At 40.0% G+C, this 17,142-nt stretch overlaps 1 protein-coding gene across 1 annotated transcript in view; it reads left to right on the plus strand.

Annotated features, from left to right (window-relative positions):
- The window catches only part of NFXL1 (nuclear transcription factor, X-box binding like 1), a 56,774-nt gene that overhangs the window by 27,679 nt on the left and 11,953 nt on the right, over nt 1-17,142 (plus strand). Inside the window, exons 15-19 of the mRNA XM_087936615.1 lie at nt 336-357; nt 10,892-11,032; nt 13,878-14,044; nt 15,955-16,024; nt 16,788-16,892. Coding sequence (XP_087792741.1) covers nt 336-357; nt 10,892-11,032; nt 13,878-14,044; nt 15,955-16,024; nt 16,788-16,892 — 505 coding nt within the window. The remainder of the gene's footprint in view (nt 1-335; nt 358-10,891; nt 11,033-13,877; nt 14,045-15,954; nt 16,025-16,787; nt 16,893-17,142) is intronic.

Raw genomic sequence — 17,142 nt, forward strand, 5'->3', positions numbered from 1 at the left:
CTAAATAAAATGAACATTCTTCTTATCCAGTAATGGCAATTTGGCAAGTCTCCTGCCATATATTTCCTTGGCAGATATTACAATTCGTCTAACTCCCAGAACGTATTTCTTTTCTCTCATCTCCCTGAGTCTTCCTAGAAGAACAGATTAAAACAGGCTAACTGATGCAGGTTCTCCACGCTTTTCTCCAGTCTTTTCTCTTTGCCCGTCTACAAAGACAAACAAGTTGGCCCATCTGAGGGAATCACTCCCAAGAGTTCCCATAGAAGCAATTCCGATGAACCAAAATGGAGTCACGTTTAAATAAATTGAGCTTGTTTATATTTTCTTTGCAGGCAATGCCTTGGAAAACACGAGGTGAGTCATTAGAACTGTCATTATTTGAAATATAACTGAGCCATGCATAACTTGGTTTTAATTAGAGCCTCAGAATTAAGCATTAGCATTTAATTTGATTTGACATGAGGTTTATTTGCAACTGAAATGTTTTGCTTCTGGTTTGAAACCCATGGATAGTTTTTCATCCAAAAGTTGACATTTCCGTCAGCAGAATAATGGGAAATTGTTCTAAATCATTTGTAAGCGCAAGATCCTCGTTTGATTAAAATTTTGACATATTTCAAATAATGTGGCACTTTGATGAAATAACCTTTCTTCTTCGTTGTTGTTATTATTATTATTACTATTATTTTGCATGTTATCTTTCTTGGAAACAATTAAATGCTTGTTGGTTGATACTACTGGCATGATACATTTGGTGGCTGTTTCAAGAACATCTGCAAATGATATTTTGAAAATAGTTTTCAAATGTTGCATGGTGTTCAAAGTAGCATTTGAGAGCTTTCTGGTTTTATGTAATAAATAATATCTTAAGCTCAATATTATATAAGCAGTCCTGAAGTCATTCTGGACGGAAGATGTAGACAGTTCCTTAGCATCAGGTAATATGAATGGAAACAACATGTATGCTGTGTTGAATTACAGTTTTCTGAAACAGAAAAATCTCAATTGAGTACTATATATGAATTTTGTGTGCAGAAAAGAAGTAAGGTTCTGAGAATATATTTTAAAAAACAAGGATATTCCACCATTCAAATGACTTGAGATTTATAAAGGGTGAATTGATCTCTGAGCAACTGAAGGTAACTTTGACAGATAACGTTTGGGGGAAAGTTTAATTTTACTCTTAAATGCCTAAAAATGCATTAAGGTTTTTGACAGAATATAGGAGAACTAGAATTTATAAATACGATTTATGTTCCAGTTGACATAATAAACAGAATAAATAAACTACTGCCAAATATATTGCACCCTCCAAAGTTGGACATGCCATTTGTTCCTCTGTCCTGTGGGACATTAGTTTCCTTTCCCTGTAGACTTCTTAAAGAAGTTTAAAAAATTGTTTCTTGAACCCAGATGAGTTTCCACAGACATTTCCTTCCCTCCCTCCTCCCCCCTCCCTTCTTTTCCTTCCTTCCTTCCTTCCTTCCTTCCTTCCTTCCTTCCTTCCTTCCTTCCTTCCTTCCTTCCTTCCTTCCTTTCTTGCTTGATAATCCAATTTTGGCCACAAGTTCATCTATTCTACAGGTATTCCTCATTTAGCTATGACAATTAGGACTGGCAAGCAATCACTAAGTGAAACTGACCATGTTTATGACCTTACTTCAGCTTTTCTTTGCTTTACTGACTTGCAAAGGTTATAAATGTGAGGAATAGTTGTAAAAATTTTCTCATTGTTGTAACTATGAACAGCTGGTGAATGAAACATCACCAAACGATAATAACTGGTGCTCTCAAAGTTTGCTATTAGAAAGAGTGTCTAATTTGATTATAAACAGTTTGAGAATATAAGAATAATGACAATTTAGGCGTCATGCACAAGTACGGTACCATGATGGATTTTAGATGATGATGTGCCATATGGAAATTCACTGTGGTTACTATTAAATGTAATTTAGAAAATAGTCTTGCAGTCCTTTATGAAATGAAGAATGGAGTATGGTCTTGGGCTATGCTTCGTTTCTCTTTTGTACCTTTTAAAATGCTTTTCATTTTGCTGACTTAAGCTTAGGCTTCAAGTATTAACCTCTTGTACTTTACTCATTCTGCACAGTCTTGTTCTGGAGTTGAGCAGATTAGAATTAGGATAAGTAAAGATGTAATCTATAAAATTAATGTTCCATATTTTGAAACGAATACTTAGAACTGCTAGTGCAGGGATGGCGAACCTTTTGGTTGTGGTGTGCCAAAAGTGCTCACACATGTGCCCCGCTCTGCACATGTGTGCGTAATACCCCCCCCCCGTGCCCCCTTACCTGCACTGCACATGCGTGTGCCTCCCAGCTGATTTTCAGCCCGTTTGAGGCCGTTTTCTACCTCCCCGAGGCTCAAGGGAAGCCTCTGCAGCCTCGGGAGGCCAAAATACCAGAAGTGCTGAAATGGGCCCGTTTTTCGGCCTCCAAAGGCTGCAGAGGCTTCCTTCGAGCCTCGGGGAGGGCGAAAACGGCTTCAAACCGGGCCAAAAATCATCTGGGAGGTGCACGCATGCGCAATGCAGGTAAGTTTGGCTGGGGCTTGCATGCCTGCACAAATGGCTGCGCGTGCCACCTGTGGCACGCATGCCATAGGTATGATTACCCGTAGTCTCTCAAAATAATCCCAAACCCAAAACATACATTAAAGTCCGGTAAGGCCTTCAACTTAACTTCGCCGTTTTATTAGGCACAGTTTAAAGTCACAAAAGTAAATAATGAGGCAAAAAGAAAACCAAACAAACCGCATTGACGAACAAAGCTGGAGGTGGTATCCTGTGATCCCAAATAAAGAATGATCGATTGGTAGGAAAATGGGGCGGGTAATTTTCCTGCAGACTTTTGGGGGGATTTTCCCAGGGTTTCTGATCTGAGGGATTTAAAACGATGAGTATGGTAGTCCCTGAGGTCCAAAATGTTGGCAACCCCTGTTCTAGTCTAATCGTCTGTTTGAGAAGGAGACCCTATACCATTTTGGACAAATGGTTGTCCAGTCTAATCTTGAAAACCTCCAGTGATGGAGCAGCCACTATTTCTGGAGGCAAGCTATCCCACTGATCAACTGTTCTCACCGTTAGGAAATTTCTCCTTAGTTCTAGGTTGGATTTCTCTTTTAATAATCTTCCACCAGTTACTCTTTCTTCTGCTCTCAGGACCTTTAGAGCAGGGGTCGCCAACCTTTTGGACCTCAGGGACCACCAAACTCATCATTTTAGATCCCAGGGACCACTAACTGGTTCTGTGGGTGTGTCCTAATTTGTGGGTGTGGCTTGGTGGTCATGTGACTGGCTGGGCATGGCTTGTATGTAAATATTATAAATATTTATATAAATATTGATTTTTTTTATTAAAAAAGAGCAACTTTTACCCAAAATCAGCCAAAGCAGGCAGGCAGATTGTGTTGCTCACAGAAATACAGATTCATTCAGAAATCTATCTATCTGCCATCAGCTAGCTCAGTCTGTCACATAAAATTTGCTTGCTGTGAGTCTGCACTGAATAATAGAAACTTCAGTCCTAAGGGAGGATCGGCTGTGCTTAAAAGCAGAGCCAAAGATCTCAAGTCTAGCTAGAAAGCAAGAAATCCAACCATCTCCTGCTTCCTATCTAATCTAAATCTCCTGGCACAGCAGAACAGCTGATGGTCGAAAAAAGGAAAAACAGAAATTTAGCAGGCAAGTTTACCGGGTAAGGAGTGAGTCGGTGGGCAGGGTTTCCGCACGGGCCATGTGGGCTTCTGCGCAGCCTGGTTTAATTGCTTTGGGGGAGTGCTCTGGGGGTGAGATCTCTCTGTGGCCCACCAAAATTTTCTCATGGCCCACCAGTGGGCCGCGGCCCACCGGTTGGTGACCGCTGCTTTAGAGAATAGATTGACACCCCTTACCTTCTCTGTAATAGCCTCTTAAATACTGGAACACTGCTATCATGTCACCCCGTTCCTTTTTTTTAATTTAATGTAATACCAGAGACAGTATTTACATGTTAGGTTGTAATGGTTAATTTTTCTCCTATTTTTTCCTTGATCATCTCTTTCTGTCTTTCTAATATTCTATAAAATACCGTGGTGCTTTTCATTCCTGAAAGTTTTTATTTTCAGCGGAAAAAATATTTTTAAGAGTCGGTTAAGGAGAAGATTGTAAATCTTCAAAACATTCCTTGCAGGCTACTCTTCACAGGCATGGAAAGGAATGTTTTGGATGTTCAGAGCAGAAAGTCTTACATAGTTTAATTTGGTTGTTCTAGTATTTCTTCTGCTTTCTTTATATGACTGATACCACTTTTCTATCTAAAAGCACATTGTGACCAGAAGAGTGGCTTTAATATTAAATACTAGTAATAAATTAATTTATTTCCTGCTATAAATAAAGAGGTTGCCAGACACACAGTATGCCTTAACAACACATGATTATAACAGTGATGGCTAACCTTTCTGTCATTGCGTGTCAAAAGTGGGCGCACACGTGCCTGCACCCATAACACAATGCGTGCGCGACTCCCCGTGCCCCTGCACATGCACACGTGACCCCCCACGTTCTCCTTGTGCTTCTATGCATGTGCTCATGACCCCCCCCCCACGCTCGCCCATGCCCATGTGCACGCAACTGCACTGTGCGCCCCCACGCATGCACGGCAGATACCCAACAATTATCTGGAGGGAGGCGCGTGCGCATGCTCAGTGGACCTGATCTGGGTGATGGCTCGTGTGCTGGCAGAGATGGCATGCCATAGGTTCACCATTGTTATGATATGTACAGAATAACCCTTGAGTAACAAGGATATGCACATGGAAATGTTTATGAAAGTAGTTATGAATAATTATTCAGCCACAGCTACACTGAATTGAGTTAAAATTTACTTTAAGAAATAGCATAGTCCAATAAACTGTCCAGGTTGTATATGTTTCACAGTCCAAAGAATATCCAATTACAAAGTCTTCTTACCAGTTGCCTTTGTCATTTACAGTAAACAAAGATATCAAAGTATAAACACAGCATAAATACAACAGAGAACCTTAGGTAGCAACAGAATGTCAGAGAGACAGAATGTCAGAGAGAACAAGCTATGATCTCTAGCTCCCTGTTATGGTAATTCGCAATATAATCAACCAATTGGAATATAGTATAAATCAATACAGTGATTTTCTCTTAAAGCTACAAGCATACATTGTTGGTTTATATATTGCCAACCCAACTAATTGGTGGACAGATTCCTAACAACCGTCACGGACCTAGTGGATTATGGAGAATCAACACCTCTGATCTTTCCTGTCACTTTCTAGCTTGTTCCTTTTCTCTCCTTAACAGTCTTTATGTGTGTATTTCTGGGAGTCTGGTACATGGGTAACGCCACTCCCCAAGCTAAGCAGAAAGATTACATGACACAATTTTAAGGAAACATTTAAACTTAACATGCTTCCATTTTTGAATTTTGATAGTAGAATAATGATCAGTGTCCTTCAGTAAAAAGGGATTATTTTGATGAACTGAATTCCATAAGGCTGTAATTGACCAGTCATCTAAGTATAATTACTTATTGCAAAATAACAGCGGATTTTAAAAAAAATGACAGGGAGGTCTGAAGAGAATTAACATTCCAAAATGTTATGCTTTTGGTGATTACACAAGATGTCTCATTCTGATGCATGTATATTTTGGAAAACATATGTAGACTGGCAGGAATGTAAACTGTTAAGGCTAATTTAATCGTCATAATATCAATAAAAATGGGCTTTGGTTAGTAAGAAATACCTTAACAACTTCATATATTCAGACCCCTCAGGTTTGGAAAAAAACACCATTAATAATGGACTAGAACATCTGGAATAGATTTTTATTTTAGAACAAGGGTGGATTATCTTTCAGTAATGTGGATTGAAACTCAACTTTCTCAACTTTCCAGTAGGCTGCTATTTGCAGATGATGTGATGTCTGGAAGGATCAAGACAAAAGCTTTTTGGATATGAGTGGAGGTAGACATTAAGAGTTGGGAATGGGATGTGTCGCAGAAAAAAAACTATTACACCAAATATTCTCTATACAGGGAGTCCTCACCTTATGACCACAGTTGAGTCCCAAATTTATGTTGTTAAGTGAGAAACTTATTAAGTATTCTGACCAAGGCTTCCCGAGACATTAACAAACACACCTTAGTCTCAAAAAAATTTTATTTTATTTCAACGGCTGTCAATTATAGTCATTCACAGCCCATAATGAGTCTCATACAGTTTGTAAATAGTCCCACAGAAATCTGCTGAAGTCCTTCGGGATAAGTCTGATAAGCACACACCTTTATCTTTCTTGAAATGCTCCCAACGACGAAATTGCCAATTAATTGTACAAGGCCAAACGGAGCACAAATTCAACACGGAGCTTCAGGTTTCAAACTGACCAGTACGAACAAAGTTGCTTCCTGCAAAGGCTCCTGTCCCTTTGCTCCTCCTTTATGTCTTTTGGGAGAGCCAATCACCTCCAAGCCTCACCCCCAAGTCGCTCCTTTTGTCTTAACTGTTCTTGCCTTCTGTCAGCTCTGCGCATGCACACACTGCTAATAGGTTCCCCCTGTTCCTCTGCCTTGCTGCTGTCAGATTCTGGAGGCTCCGGATGTCAGCACATAACTCTCAGATGGCCCTGGCCCCATCTCTGTGTCGGATGCAGAATCCTTGTCCGAGTCTTCCCCAGACTCCTGGACTGGCCCATGTTCCTCCCTACTGTCCGACTCTGCTGCCATCTCCGCAGGCTGCTGGCGGACCACAACTTTGAGTTTTGCCTCATTTTATGACTTTTCTCATCACATTTGTAAAGTGAATCACTGCAATTATTAAATTAGTAACACGGTTGTTAAGTGAATCTGATTTCCCCATTGACTTCGCTTCTCAGAAGGTCGCAAATGACCATGGGATACAGCAACGTTCATAAGTGTGAGTCAGTCGCCAAGCACCCGCCGGTAAATCAAGTAAGCATGGGGATGCTGCAACAGTCCTAAGTGCGAAAAATGGTCATAAATCGCTTTTTTCAGTGCCATTGTAATGTTGAATGGTCACCAAATGAACCGTTGTACATCGAGGACCACCTGTGGTAAAAATCATGCACAAGGGTGCAGCAGATTAGAGAATGTTCTGCAGCAATGTCTATTCAGAATGTCAGAAGATGAAACAGGGTCAGTAATTTTGAACTAAATCTTTCACGCTGTATTTCAGCGAATTTTAGAAATTATGAAAAGATTTCCGCCTTTTTTTTTATCAATCTGCTCTTAAAATTGCACTGCATTATATCTTCATGGCCAGGGGAGAACATTGTTTTATTGCTGTTTGCAGCTGGTCCATTTATAAGACAACAATGCCAATTAACATTTAATTAGAGTTGAAAGACCAACAAAATAAAATTGTCTTTCCAAATGCTGTGAGGGAGGGAACTTCACGAAACTCTGGAAGTAATAGTAATATTACTTTAATGTATCAATGGAAAAATAAAATACAAAGTTTCCAGGTAAAATTCAGACTATAGATGGAGATAGATAGATAGATAGATAGATAGATAGATAGATAGATAGATAGATAGATAGATAGATAGATAGATAGATAGATAGATACTGTAGATAGAGAGAGAGAGAGAGAGAGATTGAGCATAACTGATTCAGGCATGCTTATATGTTAATAGACAAGACTCTCTTCCTTCTTAATATTCTGAATGGGCTCCTGCCATTTATATTTCTTTTTTCCATTTATACTTTGCCCTTTACTTTCCTTCTCTTCCTTATTCCTTCTCAGATTAGCATCTGATCTCTAGCGTAATTAGAATTCCTATTGGCTGCTGTCTTCATAAGCTTCCTCTGTATTTAATAACTTAGTTTGGCGTCTGTCTCTTTTTTTTTCCTACTCTGTCTTCAGATTATTTTTTATAAGAATTCTGAACTATAATCACTCTTCCAGATCTTGACAAGGAATTGTGAAGTGTTGATGACCAACCACACTCAGCATATATTCCTAAATGGAACAATATCTACAGGCAGGGATGGGATTCAATTGTACTTAATTCAATTAAGTACAGTTTGGTACTTAACGTTTTGCATAATTTTAGATTTTTGTAATAAATGAATTTAAATCTAGTATTATGCCACTTTATTTTAATGATGCTTGTATCACTAACATTCCAAAACTAAATGAGTATCACAATCCTATTACATCCATAAAGGTACGGTAGTTGTCTAATAAGTACTGGTGATTGTACTGACCAACTTCAGAAGGAAATTTATAGGAAAATGAATACATCTTGCTGAAAAAGGATTTTCTGGTGAAAGAAAAGCTGATAATTTGAGATTAATAATGTAGCTTCAAACAGCATCAGAATGAAACCACTTATTTCATTTAAAAGACTTTGATAACATTTATGGCCAACCTCTAGTTTTTATTCTTTCAAAATCCTAAGGATTTTTTTTACAATAATTCATCATGTTGTATTCTTTTGCAAAAGCTCAGGTGAAAGATTTATTCACGAGCAACAGAATTTTCAAAAAATACAATCTGTCTCTTTGCATTGCTCTGTATCCATCATGAAATGATTCTAAATAATTTGTCTAGGACTCTAGGTTAATGAACTCTGTAGTAACATCCTTATCAAAATTTGAACCAGTTTTCTTTGGATATTGATGCATGAAATGTGTGGTACCACAATAATTTATTTTTATTTATTTATTTTTATTTGTCAATTGCTTACAAGATAAAAGGTATAAGTAAAAACATACTTATGAATACATGGATACATATAAGAAAAATAAAAAATGTATAAAAGAAACAATAGGACAGGGACGGTAGGCACATTGGTGCGCTTATGCATGCCCCCTACAGACCTCAAAGGGGTGAGGTCAATAGTAGACAGTCTAAGGTTAAAGTTTTTGGGTTTGGGGGGAAAAAATCAGTCAGGTAGAGTATGCCAGACATTGACCCACTCTGTTGCTGAAGTCGTATTTCCTGCAATCAAGTTTGGTACGATTAACCTTGAGTTTGTATCTATTGTTTGCCCTAGTGTTGTTATGGTTGAAGCTGAAATATTCATTGACAGGTAGGACATTGCAATGTATGATTTTATATACTATACTTAGATTGGACCAAAGGCGGCGTTGTTGTAGGTTTTCTAGGTCTAGAATTTCGAGTCTGGTGGCATAAGGTATTCTGCAATGAGTAGAGGAGCGGAGAACTCTTCTCGTGAAATATTTCTGGACTTTCTCAACTGTGTTAATATCAGATACATAATGTGGGTTCCAGACTGATGAGCTATATTCGAGTATTGGTCTAGCAAATGTTTTGTATGCTCTAGTTATTAGTGTAATATTACCAGAGAAAAAAATACGTAAGATTAGGTTAACAACTCTTAATGCCTTTTTGGCTATGTAGTTACAGTGGTCTCTAGCATTTAGGTCATTTGAGATGAGTACTCCAAGATCTTTGACAGAGTTTGGATCATCAACAAGGTCTTGACTATTCAGACTGTATTTTATTTTCTGATTTTTTTTGCCAATATGTAGGGCAGAGCATTTATTTCTTGAGATTTGAAGTTACCATTTGTTTGACCATTCTGACACATAGTCAAGGTCTTTTCGAAGGGTAGCAGTATTGTCTGTGGTATTGAATAGCTTTACATCATCAGCGAAGAGAATGTAGTTGCTCTTGATATGATCACAGAGGTCATTTATGTTGAGTATGAAAATAATTGGTCCTAGAACACTGCCTTGGGAGACACCACTGTTGACAGGTACAGAATTTGATAGGACACTCCCAATTTTGACCATTTGTTGTCTGCTTGACAGGAATGCTTCTATCCAGTAATGCAGGTATCCAGAGATACCGTAAGATTTTAGTTTTGGGAGTAGTTTGTCGTGTACCACTAAATCAAAGGCTTTACAGAAGTCTATGTAGATTGCATCTATTGCTTTGCCCTGATGGAGTTGTGTAGTCCATATGTTTTTGCAGTGTAAGAGTTGCTGATTACATGATAGTTTTTTCCTAAAACCAAATTGTTTATTAGAGAGTAGGTTGTTTGTTTCTAAGTGGAGGATGATGGATTGGTTAATAATTGATTCCATGACTTTATGCAGCATAAAGAGATTGGTCTGTAATTTTCAACTAAGCTGCCGTCTCCCTTTTTGAAGATGGGGATGACCATAGCTTGTGACCATAGTTTTAGCAAGGAGCTGGTCCTAAAAGATTTTTCAAAGATTATACTTAGAAGTTTGGCTATGGCAGTGGGTAGCTTTTTTAAGAAGTAGGCACATATTCCGTCCAGTCCAATAGATAGAGATGGTTTTAGATTGCGTAGTGCTTTTTCAACATTCTCTTCTGTAAAATCGATATGTATTAGATCATTGTAGTTGTCTGTGGTTCGACTAGGAAATACTGGGCATGATCCATTGCTGTTTCCAATTCTGAGCCAAAGAATGTGTTAAAGAGGTTGGCTTTAATAGTGTCGTTGTTGCAGTTGCCTTCTACTGTACTAGAGTTTATTGGAGAGGCAGCCTTTATTAAGTAGTAGTCGTAGTAGTAATAATAATAATAATAATATAATTCAAACAATTTATATGTGTACAGCTTTAACATCATCCAACAACAACAACTGCCCTTCCCATGTCCCGGGTAGGACTCAAAAGGTGGATAAAAATATTAAATCCAGTCTAAACATTTGGCTGACTGTATGATCAACCTTAATAAGTATGGTTTGATTGTTGTAAACTGCTTAGAATCCATGACTGAAGCAACATGTCTTAAATAATGTTAATGTTATGCATTAATGTGTCCTGTATGAAAGCTTGTAGAATTAACATTGAAGGTTGTTTACAGTGTCCCTGAAGTAATTATTTTAATCTTTCAGATAAGCCCATTGCCATGTCATACTGCAGGGCCGTATTCCTGTAAAAGAGACTGTGGAAGGTGGCTTGATTGTCAGAATCATACTTGCCTGAAAGAATGCCACACAGTTTCTGGAACAGATGCCAACAATGACAGGCAGAAGGCAAGTAATATTTTCAGTGGCAAACACAGTTGATTTCATGATAAGACCAGAGCTTTTTTAACAGGCTCATTACAAGTAGGTTATATATGTGTTGCACAGAGCCCCTCAATGTAAAATTCTTTCTAATAGTAGTAACATTTGGGGAAATGCATGGAATACAATTTGGAATAATGTTGTTCATTCTTGCTTGTTGTACGGTGGTGGCATCAGACAGGGAACGCATGAATCAGATAGGTATTTAAAATGGCAGAGATCTATGCAGTAATTTAAATAGGATTGTAAATCTACTTAAGTATAGCCCTGTCTCTGTGTATACTGAATGGAAATCTGTAGAGTAGAGTAGAGTAGAGTAGAGTAGAGTAGAGTAGAGTAGAGTAGAGTAGAGTAGAGTAGAGTAGAATAGAATAGAATAGAATAGAATAGAATACTTTATTGGCCAAGTGTGATTGGACACACAAGGAATTTGTCTTTGGTGCATAAGCTCTCGGTGTACATAAAAAGGAAAAAAAATATATTCATCAAGAATCATAAGATACAACACTTAGCTTGCTTGGGATCATGAAGGCTCAATTTGTTGAATTTTTACCAAGTATTCTGCTGGTAGATGCCGATAGTAATGAAGATACAGATTTGCAGATGATAATAGAACACTATAATCATTGATAATCGTTGAGTCTAATAACGGTATTTAGATTGTTTCTATTTTGGCCATTGCTGCTTTTTCTTTTCTTTATTCTTCCAAAAAAAAAAAGCAGTGCAAATGCATTGGCTTTGTGCTTAAGTGCCACAGTTAGAATCAGACAACCAGTTCCTTCCTTAAACCTTCCTGAGATTAACATTAGCCATTTTTTGCTCTGGCTCCTGCGTTTGCCAGCTCTTATGCTAATTATCTCTTACATTTATCAGTGCAGACTAGCTCTGTTTGGTTATGAATTTAAAAAACGGGCTGGGCATTTAAAAGATGCTATCTCCTGCTGAACCACAGTACTCTTTGCCGAGTGCTTTGCCCCTCTCACCTGTCACCCTGAGAGGCCATTCACACCCAGGCGATTGCTTAATATGAAAAAAAACAAAAACAGAAAACATTCTTTCTCTACTCAACTTGCTTAATCCTTCATTAAAACTGCAGACTCGTTTAGATCCCACAGGAGCAGAGCTGGGCTGCACATAGTTTTAACAACCGGTTCACCTAGTGCAGAACCGAAACTGCGAGCGCCATCTGCGCTTGAGCCCGGCTGCAAAACCACAGGGAATTCCTCTGCATGGAAGCCAGGGTGTGAGTAGATCAGGTGGGGGGGAGCAGAAAGCCGCTGGGCTGCAAGGGCAGAGCGAGCAAGTAAAAATGTGAGATTTACAGGGTGGGATGGTGGGCCCAAGCGGTTGGTTGTAACCAGGGGTGGGATTCAAATTTTTTAACAACCGGTTCTGTGGGCATGGCTTAGGTTGTGGGCGTGGCTGGGTGGTCATGTGACTGGGTGGACATGGCTTGGTCATGTTATTGGCTGGGTGTGGCCAACTCAATATCACTCACATCGAGGCACTCATCTCCTCGCCTGGCCTCTCATGACTGTGGGGTTGCTGCAACAGTCGTAAGTGTGAAAAATGGTCCTAAGTCACTTTTTCAGTGCCATTGTAACTTTGAATGGTCACTCCACACAAACAAAGTACCAGCAAAGGAAAAAAACTCCAGAGAGGTTCCTGAGACAGGAAGTCTAGTCCTGTCCAAGAATGTAATAAGGGTTAATGAAGAGGCAGTTTCTGTAAGCAACACCAGAATGTTTCCTTCCTGCCTTCCTTACAGGATTAGGCCAGTAATGTCTTCTAACAACCAGTTCTCCAAACTGCTTAGAATGTTAACAACCAGTTCTAGCAAATAGGTGCGAACTGTAGAATCCCACCCCTGGTCGTAACTACCGGTACGGCCAAGTCAGTCCGAACCAGCTGCAGCCCACCACTGCACAGGAGGCTCTCCCCTACCCATTGTTCTTTAGGAGTGACTTTCAGGGAGGAGCTTACAGGAAGAACAAAAGTCTTGTGCGTGTGCGTGCGCGTGTGTTGGTTTCAAGCCAATATACTGTATTAACTTTCTGTCACTTGAGCGGGCCAAGTGTCATGCCCCTGTCGGAATCTGATTTGGAGGGGGAGGCTGAACAGTTGACAGGGAGCGGGAGTGTGCCTCCATTGACTGTGGAAGAAACTGGGGAAGGGCAAAGTCCAGCTGGGCAGAGCAGGGCAGAGGTAGAGCAAGGCTGAGGGGATTCTGAGGAAGATCCAGGCCCACCCCCCACTTCATCCTAGGGCACGCAGGGAGGAACGGAGAAGGGAGCAACATGAGTTGCATGGCTTACAGGGGAGGAAAGGGTCCTGATTCCCTTCATTAGCTGCAGCTGGGAACATAGTATATAAAAGAGGAAGCTGCGCACAGCAAGTTGTTGGGAGCAAATGTGAATTTATCTTGTATCGTTGTGACTTCTCTATGTTCCTGGCATCTTCTCAACTGTGTGAGTTTTGTGTGAGTTTCAAGTCTGAAATTCCTTTTCCTGCTGACAAGCTAATTATTGCAGCTTTGTTTGTTGGGATTTTTTGGTTGCAGTTTGTGTGTACCTTGTTTTAGATTGAATTTTCCACAGCTAAAGGCTGTTCCTGGGAGAGTTTTTCTCCAGCCAAAGGTAACCTGGGCAAAGTTGGAGATAATAAAGGGAACTCTTCTTGCTTATTTGACTGTGTTGCCTTTGTGCCACGCCCCGGGTCATCACACCAAGCGTCCTTACATATGTTTAAATGAACCGATGGATAGTCCCAAAAAGCAAATAAATTATAAGTCACATTTTGCTTGTTTTATTAGGCGGGTCCAGAATGTTCTCAGTGTGAAGAAGGATGTTCCAAGCCACGGCCAGCTGGGTGCTCTCATGCATGCCCTCTGCCATGCCATCCTGGAGAATGTCCGCCCTGTGCCCAAATGATCCGAATAAAATGTCACTGCAAACTGACAAGCCTGTATATTGAATGCATGTACGTAATTCAATGACCTTTGTTTGTTTGTTTCAACGTTTGGTAATTAAGCTGTTTTCATTTAGTTTCTATGCTGCTGTGTTGAGATGAGGGTATACACACACACACACACACACACACACACACACACACACACACAAACCAGTTTCCTTCTCTTTCTAAATAAACAGTCTGAATCTTCCGGTGGGAGGCAACTGCACCCATGGGATGTTTAAATAGTGGTTAGTCCCAATTGTCTTGTTGTTTATGGAACTGGACTTGGCTAGTCTAGTGAAGAGAAGGACCAGGGGAGACAGGAGAGCAGTCTTCCAATATTTGAGGGGCTGCCACAGAGAGGAGGAAGAGGGTCAAGCTGTTTTCCAAGGCACCTGAAGGCCAGACAAGGAATAATGGATGGAAACTGAACCAGGAGAGATTCAACCTGGAAATAAGGAGAAACTTTCTGGCAGTGAGAACAATCAACCAATGGAACGGAAGTTGCCCTCGGAAGTTGTGGGAGCGCCATCACTTGAGGATTTCAAGAAGAGACTGGACTGCCATTTGTCAGAAATGGTGTAGAGTCTCCCACTTGGGCGAGGGGTTGGACTAGATGACCTATAAGGTCCCTTCCAACTCTGATTATCGGTTAAATGGACAGGATCACATGCCTTGGGTGAAGAAAAAAGGGAAGAGATGCTGAGTGTGATTGGACTCCCATTTGTCAGAAATAGTATTGGTCTCCCTCTTGGGCGGGGGGGTTGGACTAGATGACCTATAAGGTCCCTTCCAACTCTGATTATCGGTTATGTGTTCATTGTTTTAATATTTTATGTTTTGTAGGCTGCCCATTAGGATGGGCAGCTGCAGTTGATGATGATGAAGATGAAGAAGAAGACTTGCAAACAAATAGCGCATAGATAGGTCTGAGAGCTTGCCTGTTTTCTTGCAGATATTTCATTACTCTAACTAACATCATCAGGGTTAGTGATATATACATATACATAGGTCTATTTGGAATGTCAGCCAGGCTTATTCCCCCAACCCCATCCTAAGCAATAGCAATAGCTCTTAGACTTATATACCGCTTCCCAGTGCTTTTACAGCCTTCTCTAAGCGGTTTACAGAGTCAGCCTCTTGCTCCCAACAATCTGGCTCCTCATTTTACCCACCTCAGAAGGATGGAAGGCTGAGTCAACCTTGAGCCTGGTGGGATTTCAAGTGCCAAATTGCCGGCAGCCGGTAGTCAACAGAAGTAGCCTGCAGTGCTGCCTTCTAACCACTGTGCCACTGTGGCTCAAGCTCTTTGGTCCAAATTGGTTTTATTGGGGTTTTTTGGGGGGGGAGGGGCAGCTGTTTGGAATGGTAGATGGAGGTACCAATTTCTGAGGATCTTCCTTCAGTCTTGATTCAACTTGATATACAAAAAGAAGTAAAAAAGAACTGTCATTTTACTGCCCTAGCACTTTGTACTGGCTGACTCATCTGTCTTTCTGACTTCATTTTGCTTTCTGCTTATGTTTCAGATATAAAAGGCCTGAAAAATTAGATTTAAAGGTTAAAACTAGGATTATTATTTTGTGGCATGCTGAGTTAGTGGTCAGTTTATCCTAATTATCAGGCTGGTTTGAATCAAAGCATTTTTTTTTTCCAAAACTTACTTGAGATATAGTAAGCATTTCAGATCTTGCCGTATAAAATTTGTTTATTTTATTCTCATGAGATTATCACTTAATCTGATATTAAATCACTGGACCAGGTTTTATTTGATTGTTCAAACTCAGTCCCCTTTTTAAAAAATCCTCATCTGTTTTACATTTGCTTTTTCCGTTCAGCATTGACAAGGTCAACTGAAAATAAGACAATGAATAACTTGTCTTGCTGTTCATTTTGTCTCTCTTTTAATGGATGACCATCGGTTTCTATTTCTTCAGAAAAATCACTAATGCTGACGCAGAAGAAAAAGAAGAGCTGTGTTCCTGCAAAAACCAGTGCCCCAAGGAGGTAAACCCTAAAAGAAAAAACATTTTAAACTATTAATGGCAGTAGATATTAATGTAGCATTGGAAATTGATCAGTAGCACCATAGGAGATTTCAAAAGTGATTTGAAGTCCTTTAAACCAGTGGCCCCCAACCTTTTTTGAACCAGGGACCGGTTTCACAATTATTTATTCTTCTATGAGTAACGTGAGACTCCACCGCCATTGGGATGGCTCTTTGTTCGAAGCCGCCACCCCTTTGACGAAACTAAGGCGCGAGCACCCAAACGCCGCTTTCCAACTGAAAACCTGGAAGCACTTTCCAAACGAAAACCCAGAAGCAACCGAAAACCCGGAGGCGCCGTCGAAACAAGATGGCGGCACCCAAGCTTTGCGGCCCAGTAAAAAATGATCCACGGACCGGTACCGGTCCGGGAACCGGTGGTTGGGGACCCCTGCTTTAAACCATGTCTGCTCCTTGACAAATGCATCCAATGACTTTCATTCTAAAAGCTAATGGGGAAAAAGAATCTGTGGGTTGATTTGAATAGTAAATTCTGAAGTGATGGTTTGGTAACATTTGGTGACCATATGGATGAATCTACATCGTTGTCTTGGTATGAGCCTGGAAAGAGTTTTGCGTTAAAAATGAGTTGTATAGAAATGTTCTTCACATCCTTGGTTCAAAATATAAGGAATTTAAGTATAATAACCAACAAATGCAAGTAAGCAAAAATGAGCATTTATACTTTGTGCCAGACACATGTATTTTTCTCTGACATTACAGCTACCTTGTGGTCATCGATGTAAGGAGGTTTGTCACCTAGGGGAATGTTGTCAGAATTGCAATCAGAAGGTTAAGATCCGTTGTCCTTGTAAGAGACTCAAAAAGGTAAGCTATATTGATGAAGTAAACTATCTCATAAACAAGGTTATTGGATTTTGTATGTACTCATTCGTGAAATGAGATTTACTACTGAGGGACTTTCTGGAGCAATTTTGACACAGGGAAGCACAGGGAAGCCTTGTTTCACGAGGAGAAATCAGCTCATGATTTACTACAGGTAGTGCTCAACTTACGACTACAACTGAGCCAGTGGTGGGATTGAAAATGTTTTACTACCGGTTCTGTGGGCATGGCT

The sequence above is a fragment of the Pseudonaja textilis genome, chromosome 6, assembly GCF_049901715.1.
Source record: "Pseudonaja textilis isolate UNSWEBS1 chromosome 6, rPseTex1.2, whole genome shotgun sequence".
NCBI lineage: Eukaryota > Metazoa > Chordata > Lepidosauria > Squamata > Elapidae > Pseudonaja > Pseudonaja textilis.